The sequence below is a fragment of the Podarcis liolepis genome (assembly GCF_965112155.1).
Source record: "Podarcis liolepis genome assembly, chromosome: 2".
Lineage (NCBI taxonomy): Eukaryota > Metazoa > Chordata > Lepidosauria > Squamata > Lacertidae > Podarcis > Podarcis liolepis.
In genome coordinates, this window is record NC_139555.1 from 122,684,049 (window position 1) to 122,701,143 (window position 17,095).

The 17,095-nt window shown below is 44.2% G+C and overlaps 2 protein-coding genes across 2 annotated transcripts in view; one reads left to right on the top strand and one right to left on the bottom strand.

The window, feature by feature from the left end:
• The window catches only part of LOC310701103 (vomeronasal type-2 receptor 26-like), a 255,322-nt gene that overhangs the window by 171,420 nt on the left and 66,807 nt on the right, over positions 1-17,095 (bottom strand). The window lies entirely within an intron of this gene.
• On the top strand, positions 6,206-16,032 carry LOC310700971 (vomeronasal type-2 receptor 26-like; the record flags this gene model as incomplete). The annotated part of the gene is made up of 6 exons (XM_083490928.1): positions 6,206-6,411; positions 7,282-7,573; positions 9,353-10,156; positions 11,455-11,682; positions 12,882-13,008; positions 14,904-16,032. The coding sequence occupies 6 exons, from the start codon at positions 6,206-6,208 to the stop codon at positions 15,812-15,814; spliced, it is 2,568 nt and encodes an 855-aa protein (XP_083347054.1). The 3' UTR covers positions 15,815-16,032.

The following is a 17,095-nucleotide window of genomic DNA, read 5'->3' on the forward strand; positions in this document are numbered from 1 at the left end:
TTATTTACAAAAAGGTGAAACCACAATAGAATCAACTAAAAGAAATTAAAAACTCGTACAAGCTTTATGAACATCTTAGTGAGCCTGTCTAAATAAGAATGTCTTCAACAGAAATGTGTACCTTAAATTTGTCTGCCTGGTATCAATAAAAATCAATGCATAATAACTCACCACTAGTCACAGACCTTTTGTACTTCATGTTTTGGAAGTGCTTGTTTTTTGCAGTGTCATCCATAAAACTGGCCATTGGCGGCTGCTGGTCTTTCCTTCTTGGCAACGGTTGTTTCTGTACAGGGCAGGCTCACCGAGTTGGGTCTAACGGGGGGGGGGGGGGCTGTCGCACTGAAAGAAAGAAACAACCAGCAATTCTCAAGCCTCTTACATGTGAATCACAAGATACTCCCACTGGCAACAGCTATTGGTCTCAGTTACAGATAGGTAGCCGTGTTGGTCTGCCATAGTCAAAATAAAAAAATTCCTTCCAGTAGCACCTTAAAGACCAACTAAGTTGGTTCTTGGTATGAGCTTTCGTGTGCATGCATGAATTTTCGTGTGCAGTTGCATGAATTGCAACTCATTACCAAACTTAAAACCATGGAGAGACCTGGTCTGAACAGAGACATTGGATTCTTATCTCATTATACATGACTAAGCCATTTCTCACCTTCTCACCCCTTACCTTTTCCTGTAAGACCTATTACAGTCGTTAAGAGTCGTCAACAGGCTCATCTCAGCTATCTGCCAATCTCCCATTCCCACCACCCTTCTGAGTAATACCCCTCCCCACCTTCTCACTATATAGAAGGATCTGGCAACTTCTGTTTCAGTGTATCTGAAGAAGTGTGCATGCACACGAAAGCTCATACCAAGAACTAACTTAGTTGGTCTTTAAGGTGCTACTGGAAGGAATTTTTTTTATTTTAGCTATTGGTCTGTCTCTCAACTCCCTTCCTAATTCAGTTCTTATCATATGTTCAGCCTGGCCATGGGCAAAAGGAAAGAGGAGGGGTGGGGGGAGATAGGCGGAGAGGCCCTGTCACTCTCTCAACACTCCCCAGCCCAATCCTGGCCAATTCCCCCCGACTCTTTTCCCTCTCCCACATACTCGTGGCTAGTTTTCAAGCATCCAAACCAAAGTCACTACTGAAATGCCGTTCGAAACACAGCAGAAACCTCCCAGCGCCAGTTGCATTGGTCAATCCTCCCTCTTTCTTTCCGACTCTCTCTGCCCCCACTTTTAAAAAATAATAATATAATAATAATTTATTATTTATACCCCGCCCATCTGACTTTGTTTCCCCAGCCACTCTCGACGGCTTCCAACCAAATATTAAAAACACAAAACGGCATCAAACATTAAAAACTTCCCTAAACAGGGTCGCCTTCAGTTGTCTTTTAAAAGTAAAATAGTTGTTTATTGCCTTGACATCTGCTCTGAGGGCATTCCACAGGGCAGGTGCCACCACCTAGAAGGCCCTCTGCCTGGTTCCATGTAACCTCACTTCTCGCAGTGAGGGAACCGCCAGAAGGCCCTCGGCACTGGTCCTCAGTGACCGGGCTGAACGATGGGGGTGGAGACGCTTCTTCAGTTATGCAGGACCGAGGCCGTTTAGGGCTTTAAAGGTCAGCACCAACATTTTGAATTGTGCTCAGAAACGTACTGGGAGCCAGTGCAGATCTCTCAGGTGTTATATGGTCTCGGCGGCCACTCCCAGGTCACCAGTCTAGCTGCTGCATTCTGGATTAATTGCAGTTTCCGAGTCATCTTCAAAGGTAGCCCCACGTAGACCGCATTGCAGTAGTCCAAGCGGGAGATTACTAGAGCATAGACCACTCTGGCAAGGCAGTCTGTGGGCAGGGAGGGCCTCAGCCTGCGTACCAGATGGAGCTAGTAGACAGCTGCCCTGGACACAGAATTAACCTGTTCCTCCATGGACAGCTGTGAATCCAAAATGACTCCCTGGCTGTGCACCTGGTCCTTCAGGGGCACAGTTACCCCATTCAGCATTAGGGAGTCCTCCACACCAGCCCACCCCCTGTCCCCCAAGAACAGTACTTCTGTCTTGTCAGGATTCAACTTCAATCTGTTAGCTGCCATCCATTCTCCAACTGCCTCCAGACACTCACACAGGACCTTCACTGCCTTCACTGGTTCTGATTTAAAAAAGAGGTAGAGCTGGGTATGATCCCCATATTGATGAACACTCAGCCCCAAACCCCTGATGATCTCTTCCAGCAGCTTCAAGTAGATGTTAAAAAGCATGGGGGAGAGGACAGAACCCTGAGGCACCCCACAAGTGAGAGCCCAGGGGTCTGAACATTCATCCCCCACCACCACTTTCTGAACACGGCCCAGGAGGAAGGAGTGAAACCACTCTATAACAGTGCCCCCAGCTCCCAGCCCCTCAAGACAGTCCAGAAGGATGTTATTGTCAATGGTATCAAAAGCCGCTGAGAGATCCAGCAGAACTAGGAAACAGCTCTCACCTTTGTCCCTAGTTCTCCGGAGATCATCGACCAGCACGACCAAGGCAGTTTCAGTCCCATGGTGAGGCCTGAATCCCGATTGGAAGGGATCCAAATGGTCCGCTTCTTCCAGGCGTGCCTGGAGTTGTTCAGCAACCACCCGCTCAATCACCTTGCCCAAGAATGGAAGATTTGAGACTGGGCGATAGTTGGCCATATTGGCCAGGTCTAAGGATGTATTTTTAAGAAGCAGTTTAATGACCGCCTATTTCAGGGGACCTGGGAAGGCTCCCTCACAGAGGGAAGCATTTACCACCCCACAGACCCCATCGCCCAGCCCTTCCCGGCTTGCTTTCATCTGCCAGGATGGACAAGGATCAAGAAGACAGGTGGTTGGTTTAACTCGTCCAAGCAGCCTGTCCACATCCTCGGAAGTAACAGATTGAAATTGATCCCATGACTAGACAGGACTCCAGCACTCTCCCGCCCCGGCCCTGCTCCCACGGTGGAGTGTACCTCCTTCTGAATCTGAGCGACTTTATCTGCAAAAAACTTTGCAAAAGCATTGCAGGAGATTGTGGGGTCCCTACTAGGCCCCAATGACAAAGGTGGTTCCGATAGATTGCGAACCACCTTAAAGAGTCTCCTGCTGCTGTTTTCTGCAGATGCAATAGAGGTGGCAAAGAAAGTCCTTTTTGCCGTCGCCGTCGCCACTTGGTAGGCTCGATGTTGAGCTCTAACCCATGTCTGGTCCGATTCAGAGTGAGCTTTCCACCACCGGTTCTCTAGCCATCTCAGCGATTGTTTCATCGCCCTCAGCTCCGGGGGAAACCATGGGGCTGTCTGGGCTCCATGCAATAAGAGAGGGCGCTTCGGAGTCAGACAGTCAATAGCCCTGGTTAACTCTGTATTCCAATGGGTCACCAGGAAATCAGCTGAAAGGCTATCAACATGGGATAAAGCATCCCCTACCACTCTCTGGAAACCATTTGGACCCATTAAGTGGCAGGGGCGGACCATCCAAATTGGTCCCCCCTCCCTGCAGAGGGGAAGGGTCACGGAGAAGTCCAGCTGCACCAGGAGGTGATCTGACCATAGCCATTCTTTCGTTTCACTTTTACTTAGTGTCAGATCACCCACATCACTAGAGGTGAACACCAGGTCTAAGGCATGTCCACGGCTATGAGTTGGGCCAAACTTATTCAGGGACAGCCCCATGGAGGCCATGCTTTCCATGAAGTCCCGAGCGACCCCTTGTAAGGTTGTGTCGGCATGGATGTTAAAATCCCCTAGGGCAACCAAACTTAGTGTCCCCAGAAGCACATCTTCCACGACCTGAAGCAGCTTGGGCAGGGAATCCTTGGTGTAGCGGGGAGGTTGGTACACCAAAAGGGCAAAAGTACAACTCCCATGATCCCTAGCTAACAGGACCAGTGGTCAGGGTTGATGGGAATTGTAGTCCCAAAACATCGGGAGTGCCGAGTTTGCCTATGCCTGGTTTACTCTATTGTGGTTTTACCTTTTTGTAAATAAAATGGTAATTTTATTGCTTTACCCTTATGGAAATTGCTCTGAAATTATTTTTTTTCTACAATGAAGCGGAATGTGAATTTTATGAAATAAATAATTTAAATAAATTTCATCAGGGGTGATTTACCATGTGTGAAGCAACATTTAAATTAGAAGTATTGCAGTTCCATTATTGCAACCCTGCCGTCCAGCTATAAAATAATATTTTCAGAGTCAGGTGCTATCTTTAGTTTTTGTTGTCAAGTGCTCCTTTTTATTCAGATCAGGCCTCAGCACAATAATGTAGCACTTGGGAAGGAAGATGCAGCCCAGAAGCCCAGCACTGGAGGCCAAGATAGAGAAGACCTGCATGGCTACCATGTATTTAACCTTGGTGCTCTGGTAGGTAGGCAGAAAAGACACCCAAACACTGCATTCGGTGGAGATCTTGTAGCCTGGGCTGCTGCAACAAACAAGTCATACAAGCCGTAGGGAGGCAGAAACACAAGAGGGAGCTTCCTTGCTGAGAGAGGATTTGAACCCTAGCCTCCCAGGCCCTATTCCAGCACTCTAACCGTTACTTCACATTGTGAAGACACAAAAGTATATGCCGTGCTGAAGGCACAATAAACAGCTATATGGAAATTCCCCAAGCCCATTGTGGTAAACCAGGAAGCTTTGCTCTAAGTGAGGAAAAGGAAATCCCGTTTTTCTATATCAAACCTCCTCTTGATTCTTTTTCCTTGGGGGAGGGGGAGAGAGTTGCTTTTTTTTTTAAGATGATATTTATTAGAATTTTACAAACAATAAAAGGTTACAAAGTTCAAAATAGCAAATAAAAAAGAATAACAATAATAAAAGAAAAAAGGATACAAAAGTACAAAGACAAAATACATAAAAAGTGAAAAGAAAGTTAAAAAAGAAGAAAAAAAGAATCAATATTTTCATGTCTTATATTTCAGTTACTTGTTTCCTGACCTCCTCACACACCCCTTTTTTGTATTCCAGTTCAAATAGTTAATTCAGCAAATCCTTACCCTCTATCATTTATCTTAACTTAATATCTTAACCTATTTATAACTATATATTTCCAACCATTGTCAATCCGTATTTACATATTCTTGTTAATCTTTTTACCAATACCGCTTATTTTCAATCCAACATCCCTTTAACATTCATTAATTTTACAGTATTTCTGCAAATAGTCTTTAAATTTCTTCCAATCTTCTTCCACCACTTCTTCTCCCTGATCTCGGATTCTGCCGGTCATTTCTGCCAGTTCCATGTAGTCCATCACCTTCATCTGCCATTCTTCCAGTGTGGGTAAATCTTGTGTCTTCCAATACTTTGCAATCAATATTCTTGCTGCTGTTGTTGCATACATAAAAAAAGTTCTGTCCTTCTTTGGCACCAGTTGGCCGACTATGCCCAGGAGGAAGGCCTCTGGTTTCTTCAGGAAGGTATATTTAAATACCTTTTTCATTTCATTATAGATCATCTCCCAGAAAGCCTTAATCTTTGAGCACGTCCACCAAAGGTGAAAGAATGTACCTTCAGTTTCTTTACATTTCCAACATTTATTATCGGGCAAATGATAAATTGGGGGAGAGAGTTGCGTTAAGAGAAGTAATATACCAACATAAGTAGGCAACAGGTCTCTGCCAGATGTCATGCAGTTGCCCATGATAGTTCAGGTAAATCCTAAAAGGAAACATTGAACTTTGACTCCTATGAATGTCTTATTTCACCAAAGTTGGGCATGATCATGTCAGAATTTGGAGCCAGATGTCAACCTTTTTTACAAACATGTTTTTCCTCCAGCGCCACACTTGCAGGTGGAGCTGCATAAGGAGTTCAGAGTGTCACAGAAGTGATACTTCTTCCCTTTATAATTATCAAAATAATAGTGATTCATGGGGAGAGGGGTGCTGATACTTTGCACTAAAGCCCAAGAGATTTGTCCAGATCAACTTCGAGTCTGCTAAAAGATACGTTGGAAATTAGAACAATATGAGGTGATGTCTTGCATCTGAGCCACACAAACGTCTCCTGTGCCACTGAAAGCCTGGGCTGAGATTGAGGACATAATAACTCTGCCCTTTGTGATTCCTTGGCTGGGCTCCATCAAGAACGCTACTGAACCACCATAATCACTACAACAAAAGCTTTGGCTTCTTCAAACGATTCTTCTAATTCATCGTAGGAGAGGGGTGATGAAGGAAGACCCAGGATGGCCCTGGTTCTGCTGCTGCTACTGCCTTACGCAGGCTGCGTGATACAAAATACAAGGTGCCCTCTTACTTTGAAAAGGGATGGAATAGACTCAGCTAATTATTACAGGCCAGGAGACCACCTCATCAGCGGGGTCATCTCTGCCACAAATACTATATTTCGAGCTCATAGCTTCAACAGCACTCCCTCTACCAGCTTTCTTTGGTAAGCCAATTTGGGGAGATGGAATTATGGGTGCTTTGCTTCCTATTATTTGCTCCCTTCCTTCCTATCTTCTTCGCACCTGGCCAGGTGGTTGGGTGCTGACAGATACCAGCTACAAAAGCTGAGGATGCTGAACAGACTTGGGCTGCAGTGTTGTTTGGCAGGGTTGTCGTGGGAGCAGGGGATGTTGCTGTTGGGGTTTTTTACATCTTGATTTTAGATCTTGTGATTTATGCAGAAATGGTTCCGTATGGTTGCAATTTTTTTGTTTTTCTTCGTCGTTTTGTTATGTTGCAGTTATTCATTTTTCACATTGTAAGCAGGGGTGCCAACTTGAATAAAATATTGGGGGAGGGGCAAGTAAGCTCATGTATGTGCATGAGCGTGCAGTTGCTATGACTTCGCTTGATCTGCACTATAGAGTACACTAGACTCCATTGCATGCGTCCCATATAATGAGAACAAATGTAGGAGACAATGGTCAGGGAAATGGAAAGTTAAGAAAATAAAATGTTGGCAAGAGGGTGAATCATCAAGAGGGAGCCAGTGTGGTGTAGTGGTTAGGAGTGGTAGACTCGTAATCTGGTGAACTGGGTTCGCGTCTCCGTTCCTCCACATGCAGCTGCTGGGTGACCTTGGGCTAGTCACATCTCTCTGAAGTCTCTCAGCCCCACTGACCTCACAGAGTGTTTGTTGTGGGGGAGGAAGGGAAAGGAGAATGTTAGCCACTTTGAGACTTCTTTGGGTAGTGCTAAAGCGGGATATCAAATCCAAACTCCTCTTATCTGTAAAAGCTTGTAAAACAGCCAGAGTTAAATCTGATATGTTCACTGAATGCTCAAGGATGATCTGATATGTACATTTTTGTAGGAAAGGAACCACAAAATACTGGCAGCTCTTGTCCTTTGTGTTTTCCATCCAAGAGATCAATCGGAATCTCAAGCTCTTACCGAACATCACCCTGGGCTATAGCATCCATGAGAACTTTTTTGATGGAAGGGTGACCTATGATGCCTTGCTGGACCTGCTGTCTCCTGGGCAGGCAAATATTCCAAACTACAACTGTGGTAGACAGACTAATGTATTCACTGTTTTGGAAGGGGCTGGCTCTCAAAGCTCCATCTGGATTTCAAGCTTGCTGGGCACATATAAAATTCCACAGGTAGGAATGGAGACGGGTGGGGCATTTGCTGGCTGAGCTTAAATCTAGGGGATGCAACAAATGGGTGGGATGTATATTCAAAGTGATGCTGGAAAGAGATACTTTTTAAAACAGAGAATTGTTGGTGAATTGAAATAGATTTCACTGCTCTTAGAGGACAGAAACATATCTTTCTTCTCTCACATAGTCATCTCTACTCATATATATTTTCGCACAATTTCAAAACAAGACTATGGATGCTTCCATACAACATTTTATGATGGACTTGATGTTCCTCATACATGTTTTTCAACATCCACATGGCATTATCCTCATCAAAATGCCATCAGACATTATTATTCCATTTATACCAGCTTTAGTGTTTGGTGGGGGGACGGACATTAAGGAAAGAGCCAAGCTCATTCCATTATCCATGTGACAGCCCTTGAGATATTTGAAGATGGCTATCATATCTCCTCTCAGTCTCTTCTTTTCCAGACTTAACATATGCAGCTCCTTCAACCATTTCTCATAAGTCTTGGTTTCCAGACCCTTGGTCATCTTGGCCACGCTCCTCTGCCCATGTTCCAGCTTGTCAACATCCTTCTTAATTTGTGGTGCCCAGAATTGGACACAGTATTCCAGGTGTGGTTTGACCAAGGCAGAATAGAGTGGTACTATTACTTTCCTTGATCTGGACACTATACTTCTGTTGATGCAGCCGAGAATAGCATGAGCTTTTTTGCTGCTGCATTCTACTGTTGTTACGTGTTAAGCTTGTGGTCTACTAAGATCACAAGCTACCCCAGATCCTTTCCACATGTACTACTAGCAAGTCAGGTGTCCCCCCTCTTATATTTGTGCAGCTGATTCTTCTTGCTTAAGTGCAAAGCCTTACATTTGTTGCTATTGAAATTCATTTTGTTAGTTTGGGCCTAGTTCTCCTATCTACAGATTGGATGAGCACTCCATCAATTCCTTCATCCAAGTCATTTATAAAGATATTGAACAACAACAGGCCCAGGACAGAACCCTGCAGCACCCTACTTGTTACTTTTTTCCAGGATGATGAAGAACTATAAATGAGCACTCTTTGGGTTTGGATAGTAAACCAGTTACAAATTCACCCTAACAGTTACCTCAGTAATCACAGCATCCTTTTTTAAATGCTCACAGACAGATTGTTGAATTATCTGTTTCAGGACCTTCCCTGGTATCGATGTCATGCCTACTGGTTGGTAGTTACCTCCTTTTTGAAGATGGGGACAACATTTGCCCACCTCCAGTTTGCATCGACCTCACCTGTTCTCCAAGAATTCTCAAAGATTATAGACAGAGGCTCTGGGATTACATACGCAAGCTCTTTTAGACATTTCGATATGATGTTTATGTATGATTATTTCAATATGATAGCCATCCTCCAATATCTAAAGGATATAGAAGATGAAGCAAGCTTGCTTTCTGCTGCTCCAGGTAGTAGAACCCGAACCAATGAGGGAGATTCCAGCTGAACATTAGGAATAACTTTCTGAAATTAGGAGCTGTTTGACAGTAGAATGGACTCCCTTGGAAGACAGTGAGCTCTCCTTCTTTGGAGGTTTTTTAGCTGAGGTTGGCTGGCCATCTGTCAAGGATGCATTAGTTGAGATTCCTTCATTGCAGGGGTTGGACTAGATGACCCTCAAGGTCCCATCCAATTCTACAATTCTATGTTTCTAATATTATTCCAGTGCAGGGGTTGGAAATATTTGGGCCTTGATTTGAACTCAAATGAGTCACAAATCTTCCATTCCTTCCCAGGTCAGTCATGCTTTTGTCTCTAATGTTCTAAATGATAAGAAGCAGTATCCTTTTTTCTACCGGATGGTCCCCAAAGAAGAAGCCCAGTACCCAGGGATTGTCAAGCTGCTCCATCACTTCAGATGGACATTGATTGGTCTCATTGCTCCAGACACGGACGATGGAGAGAGGTTCATGAAGACATTGACACCTGTGCTCACCCGAAGTGATGTTTGTGTTGTCATCTCACTAACCATCCAAGGACTGAATACAAATACAATACGGACGAATTTGCTTCCATTCCTCAAGTGGAGACAAGTCCATGTATTTGTTTACTATGCAGAGATGACTTATTTCTTAGATGGAATACTAATTGTACAAAATGCTCTTAAGATGAAATCCCTCGTTGGGAAAATCTGGATCACAACAGCTATGTGGGACGTCTCCTTGGAGTTGATGTACAGTGGCTTATCTTCCCAACAAATCCGTGGTATTTTTTCCTTCTTTATTGAGACAAATGAAAGAACCAAATATGATGACTTTGAGCCCTTTTTCTTTGCTATCACGCAGTTTTGGGACAAAGCTTTTCGTTGTTCCTATTTAAAGGATGCGTTGTCAGTGAAAGGCTGGACAAGATGCAGAGAGAGAGAGAAACCGGAACTGCTGCTGCCCCAAGATGATCAGCAAAGAAGCCTTTCTCTGGACTGCCACAGAATCTACAATGCTGTCCAAACCATGGCACATGCCTTAAATGCTGCATATTCATCTAGATCTAAGCAAAGGGTGAGGGAGAGACTGGAAGCTCAAAGGCTACAGCCATGGCAGGTATGGTGTTTTCTTTTCCATCATAGACAGTCTGAAAAAGTTTGCGAATCCCTGGTTTAGGACATAGAGAGCTTCTCATCACTAGAGAATGTGGAGTGGTAAAGTGAAAAATTGCAAACCCATTTCCTGTTCCAATTTTTGCTCCATTACACTGGCCTCAGAGGACACAACCCTTCTGGTAACAAGTCCCAATCACTCCTTTACCTGGAGTGCTTGTTGGGATTTTTGACTACGTGCCATTCTGTGCAGCTTCACACAGAGTCAATTAAGAGTTGGCCAAAAGCCAAAGATGACTGAGCAGAGAGGAGTTATTCTGCCTAGAGATATGGGACCCTGGATACAGCTTTACCATTGGTTGAGGTCTCACACAGGCATGATGACTTATGACCTTACTGATTGGATAGTTTGTTGGTCAGTATGGTGTTCTGAGTTCTGAGAGTCATTTGGAGTTTGTTAAGAGAGAGCTAGTTAAGATCCGTATCAGTTCCTGTATATGGTAACTTGCAGAGTCTGCTGTAAATAATAAACACCTCTAAGTAACCAAGTTACTAGTAGCAGCATTTTGTTCCTGCTTCATCCATCCTGCCTGCAACTGATTGCTTTCTGAAACTCTGCATATGCTCTGCTAAGGTCTGGCTAAGGTCCTGCAACAGGTCAAAGTTGCGAAACACCAATAGTTCTTTTGGGCAGGGGAGATAACATTCCTCAGGCTCTCTCTAAGCCTTCCTTCCTTCTTCATACCAGGCAATACCCACCTGGCTATGTTCTGGCACCTCACACCCTCCACCAAGCACACAACTTTGAGGGAGAGTGTGTGCTGTGAGTCCATATTAGAAACTTGTTTCAGTTTGATTTAATAGGGGGGAACCTGCCTAATCCATACTTTCAGAAACAATTCAAGAAGGGAAGCACAGCCATCCTTTGAAATTCCCACTTTTATTAGTTTTTGTTTGACGCAGTTCTCCAACCAGTGCTTAGAAAAACGCTTATATTGGGGCAGGTGTGCATAAAAAATGAAAATATATATCGTAGTGTGTATATATTAGCCAAACCCATGTACAAAGACGTGTCCATTAGAAGAAATGGGCACTAAAATGCTGGTGAAGCTGGATGAAGTACATGGAGAACGGAATTCAAGATTGGAAAAAATGAGAAACCGAGAGAACCATAATTGACTGAGCTACTTGAGTCTGCAACCAGCCCCAAATCAGAGCTGCTCCAAGCACGAAATGGGCAGAAATGGATAGTCAGTGTCCTTCCCCATGTTCTAAATGCTGCTCTTTTCTCTACCATTCTAGCTCCATCCTTTCCTAGGAAATTCCCAGTTCTACAATGCTTCCATGGACTTAGTGTATTTGGATGAGAACGGGGAGCTGGTAGCCGACCTGGACATAGTGAACTGGGTGGTGTTCCCCAATAGGTCCGTCCTCAGAGTGAAGTTTGGGAGTATTGACAGACAGGGATCGCCAGACCTGAAGTGCTCCATCGACCAGGAGGCCATTGTGTGGCCAAAGTGGTTCAATCAGGTGGGGGGGGGGGGCAATCATATATTTCTTTTCATTGTATGTTCCTTAAGCTTTTATAAGTGTACGATACAGTGGTACCTCGGGTTACAGACGCTTCAGGTTACAGACGCTTCACGTTACAGACTCCGCTAACCCAGAAATAGTACCTTGGGTTAAGAACTTTGCTTCAGAATGAGAACAGAAATTGTGCGGCAGCGGCAGCAAGGAGGCAGCGGGAGGCCCCACTAGCTAAAGTGCTATCTTAGGTTAAGAACAGTTTCAGGTTAAGAACGGACCTCTGGAACGAATTAAGTTCTTAACCCGAGGTACCACTGTATACAGAACACCACACCAGAAGAAAAAGAGATGGAAAGAGAAAGTGAAACCTGGGCTCCTTCTGGCCCTACTTTTATAGTCAGCATTACCTTGACTGAAAGAGATAACAGAACCAGTTTAAGCCAGCTGTACTCAGCTTCTCTGAAGGAATAACCCAAACATCACAAACCTTCTGCTTCTTTCACCCAGAACCCTCTTGAATTAATTAGAATAGGAAAGATCTCTACACATCAGATCAATACTTTCTGTACTAAGAAATGCAAACTGACAGAAACATCTATTCCATGGGTAGGTAAACTAAGGCCCAGGGGCTGGATCCGGCCCAATCGCCTTCTAAATGCAGCCCACAGACAGTCCAGGAATCAGCGTGTTTTTTACATGAGTAGAATGTGTCCTTTCATTTAAAATGCATCTCTGGGTTATTTGTGGGGCCTGCCTGGTATTTTTACATGACTAGAATGTGTCCTTTCATTTAAAATGCATCTCTGGGTTATTTGTGGGGCATAGGAATTTGTTCTCCTCCCCCCCCCAAAAAAAATAGTCCGGCCCCCCACAAGGTCTGAGGGACAGTGGACCGGCCCCCTGCTGAAAAATGTTGCTGACCCCTGATCTATTCTTACAGCTGGGGTGTGCAACAGAGAAGACCCAGTTTTATGTTACCGTGCAACATATTGTGTCTCAAGCAACGTGGTGGTTGTTTCAGCCTTGCAGGGTTCGATTTAATTGCAAAATTCGCATTAAACTTACTATACTTTAAAAATGCAAGGCTCAAGTTGAACCTGGGGCTAAAGGTCCAGTTAGGCCCTTCCCAACCTTACGTCTTATTTACAGAATTACATTACCCTGAACATGTTTTCATTGACCCGCCTTGTCTTTATGCTTAGACACTTCCTACTTCCAGGTGTGTGGGAAGTTGTGCACCTGGATTTGTCAAAGTGATTCAGGAAGGAAAGCCAATCTGCTGCTATGACTGCATTCCCTGTGCAAAAGGGACGATCTCCACTCAGGAAGGTGGGTGACACCAGCAGAAAGGGAAGCCCTTGGGGGAAGAATCCAGTCAGGCATCTTCTAAAAGCATTTCAAGGTAGGATGGGCTAGTATGCTTCAAGTGCAGTAGAATTCTTGATTTAGGCAGGAGGTGAAATGGATGACCCATGAAGTCACTTTTGACTGGGAGCTTCAGTGTTGGGCTTCCTGTTTCCTAAGTTTCATATATTTCATTTGGAATTTTGTATTTTTAATTGTGTTCATGCTATTGTTTTGATGTATACTTTCAAGGCTCTGGGGAGCTGAAACACTGTGGGGGCCCAATCTTTTTTTGAGGGGGCCACCCCCCAATGTTTAGGATATTGCATCGGGTCCCCTCAATCCTCTGGAGAAGGTGGTGCCTCTATATACTTGTACCGTGGAACCTTGGTTCTCGAACGGCTTAGTTGACAAACAAATTGGCTCCCAAACGCCAAAAACCCGGAAGTAAGTGTTCCGGTTTTTGAACGTTTTTCAGAAGCCAAATGTCCAATGCGGTTGTCGGCTATTGTTTCTGGGGCGCCTGTGCCAATCAGAAGCCAAGCCTTGGTTTTCAAACATTTCAGGAGTCGGGTGGATTTCTGAAATGGATTAAGTTCAAGGACTAAGGTCTCACTGTATTTCTCTCGCACGTGTGTGTGTGTGTGTGTGTGTGTGTGTGTGTGTGTGTGTGAATTAAGCTTCTTTGAAAAGTCTAATAGAAATACCTAAATCACTAAATGCCTGCCAGCCACCCCTGCTCCTCAGCCTTACTGCATGTTGTCATCTCACAGCCACTTGCCTTTTCAGGCTCTTTGGTATAAATTCTGAATCCAGATATGCATGTTTTACAGAAGTCTGTTATGGAACTACGGTAGATTATTAGGCCTCAGCATAGTTCCCTGATACACCCCATGGCCTCAAAACAGCCCCCCCATTGGCCTGATAAGCTTGAGGCCAACCTGATGAACCCACCAACACCCACCTTAGATCCAATCTTGAATTAGTTCACAGATTAGTTAATATTTAATAATAATAATAATAATTTTTATTTATATCCCACCCTCCCCTGCCAAGGCCGGGCTCAGGGTAGCTAACAAGCAATAATAAAAACAAGTTGAATGAATACAACTTAAAAACAAGATTAAAATACAACATTAAAATATCGAAACATTAAAATATTAAAATGCAGCCTCATCGCAGGAGGAGAAAGAAAAAAGAAAAAGGGGGAGGGAATCAAATTGGCTCCAAGCCAAAGGCCAGGCAGAACAACTCTGTCTTACAGGCCCTGCGGAAAGAAATCAGATCCCGCAGGGCCCTGGTCTCATGAGGCAGAGCGTTCCACCAGACTGTGCTGAAAAGGCCCTGGCTCTGGTTGAGGCTAATCTGACTTCCTTAGGGCCCAGGACCTCTAGGGTGTTGCTATTTATGGACCTTGAGGCTCTCCGTGGGGCATACCGGGAGAACTTTTTAGAATAAAAACCCCCATTCTAATTAAAAACAGTATACGGATGGTTGGAGGCAAGGAAGTAGACAGTTTGCCTCCTTCTGTCCTACCCAACCAAAAGCAGCAGGGTCTGTTTTGCAGGGTGCCCCTTCATATGTGACTTTTCTGCAGGGACCCCACTTGGAATGAGCCCCTATACACCATACAATTGATGCATATGTTCAACAGCTGTTGAGAGGAGTCATAGATTGGACCAACGTTGCTTTGCAAAGTGGCTTTCTCCACAGAAACAGCCAGATTACTCTGGGCCACCCAACCTGACCCACATTGATATGTGACTGTCTCAACTCAACCTGAATGCCAACATAATCCCTTCAAATAAGGTGGGTATGGCTCAGGGCCTTGGATGAACCCACTGAAAAGCTCTATTAAACATTACTCTTCTTCTTTGCAGATGCAGAGCATTGCACCAAGTGTCTAGAAGATCACCATCCAAACAAGGCCCAGTATAAATGTGTACCCAAGATAACCGTCTTCCTCGCTTATGGAGAATATTTAGGCATCCTCCTAACTTCCTTTGCCCTCTTATTGTCCTTAACCACAGTGATAGTGCTAGGAATCTTCATCAAATACTTTGACACTCCCATAGTCAAAGCCAACAACAGGGACATCTCCTACATCCTCCTTGTCTCCCTCTTGCTTTCCTTTCTGTCCTCCTTCCTCTTCATAGGCCAGCCAAGGAAAATTACCTGCTTTCTCCGACAAACAGTCTTCAGCATCATCTTCTCAGTTGCCGTCTCTTCTGTGTTGGCTAAAACCATCACTGTAGTGCTGGCCTTCCTAGCCACCAAGCCAGGGAACAGAGTGAGGAGATGGCTGGGGAAGAGTTTGGCCAACTCCATTGTCATTTCTTGTTCCACTGTCCAAGTTGCTATCTGCACCTTATGGTTGGGACTTTCTCCACCGTTCCCAGAGTCTGACCTGCACTCCCAGGCTGGAGAGATTGTCTTGCAATGCAATGAAGGATCCATTGCCCTGTTCTATAGTTCCCTCTGCTACATGGGCTTCCTGGCTGCCATCTGCTTCACGGTGGCTTTCCTAGCCAGGAAGCTGCCTGGGGCCTTCAATGAAGCCAAGCTGATCACCTTCAGCATGCTGGTCTTCTGCAGTGTTTGGGTGTCCTTTGTTCCCACTTACCTGAGCACCAAGGGGAAATACATGGTAGCTGTTCAGGTCTTCTCCATCTTGGCCTCCAGTGCTGGGCTTCTGGGCTGCATCTTCTTTCCCAAGTGCTACATTATTCTACACAGGCCTGATCTGAATACAAAGGAGCAACGAAAACTAAAGAAGGCATCTGATTTTTAACATACTTTTACATTATAACATTTAATGTCCAGCACAAAAGTCAGGAACGCCACATACAGAAATGTTTTTTTCCTTTCACCTAAATCCTGAAGGATGAAAAAGAATTCATAATGTTCATTTGGGCATAATGTTTGACATATGCTGTTGTACCACTGCCTGATCCCAGTATGTATCAGTTCAACAACACTAGTCTTTATGCAGTTTTCATCTGGGGTCACCCAGACTCATTTTGCACAGTTTTATTTTCTAATCCATTTCATTTCTATAGCAGTCTGATGCTTGGATTTGTTAGGCTACTTTATTGCCTATACTGATGGCTGGGCCATTTTTTAAAGTATAATTTTTCTTTTTCATTGTGAAAATTGATTAGGAGTGCTAAAATAAATTCAGTAAAGGCACAGACCTCTTTGGTGTCATGTAACCTCTCCATGATCCCATGTTATCATCCCAAATTTGGTGGGAGGGTGTTAATTGAGACCCTCTGAGTTTTAGTGCTATGGGTGTTAATATTTTAAGATTACAGTGGTACCTCAGGTTAAGTACTTTACCGTATTTTTCGCTCTATAAGACGCACCAGACCACAAGACACACCTAGTTTTTGGAGGAGGAAAACAAGGAAAAAAATATTCTGAATCCCAGAAGCCAGAACAGCAAGAGGGATCGCTGTGCAGTGAAAGCAGCAATCCCTCTTGCTGTTCTGGCTTCTGGGATAGCTGCGCAGCCTGCATTCGCTCCATAAGACGCACACACATTTCCCCTTACTTTTTAGGAGGGAAAAAGTGAGTCTTATAGAGCAAAAAATACGGTAATTCGTTCCAGAGGTCTGTATTAACCTGAAACTGTTCTTAACCTGAAGCACCACTTTAGCTAATGGGGCCTCCTGCTGCTGCCGCGCTGCCAGAGCACGATTTCTGTTCTCACCCTGAAGCAAAGTTCTTAACCTGAAGCACTATTTCTGGGTTAGCGGAGTCTGTAACCTGAAGCATATGTAACCCGAAGCATATGTAACCCGAGGTACCACTGTATAAACTTCCTTGGGTGCCTTGGATAAAAGGCGGTATTGAAAAATAATAAACAGAGAAACCATGTGCAGGAGAACAGAGGTGCATTTACTCACGCGTAATGAAAGTTAACAAGTTGTTTCACAAAAAGTTATTAGTATTATTATTATTTATTGAATTAGTATTAGTATTAGTATTAGTATTATTTATTGAATTTATAGACCATCCTATACTCTCAAGTCTCAGGGCAGTTCACAGAATAAAATCAGAATATAAAACC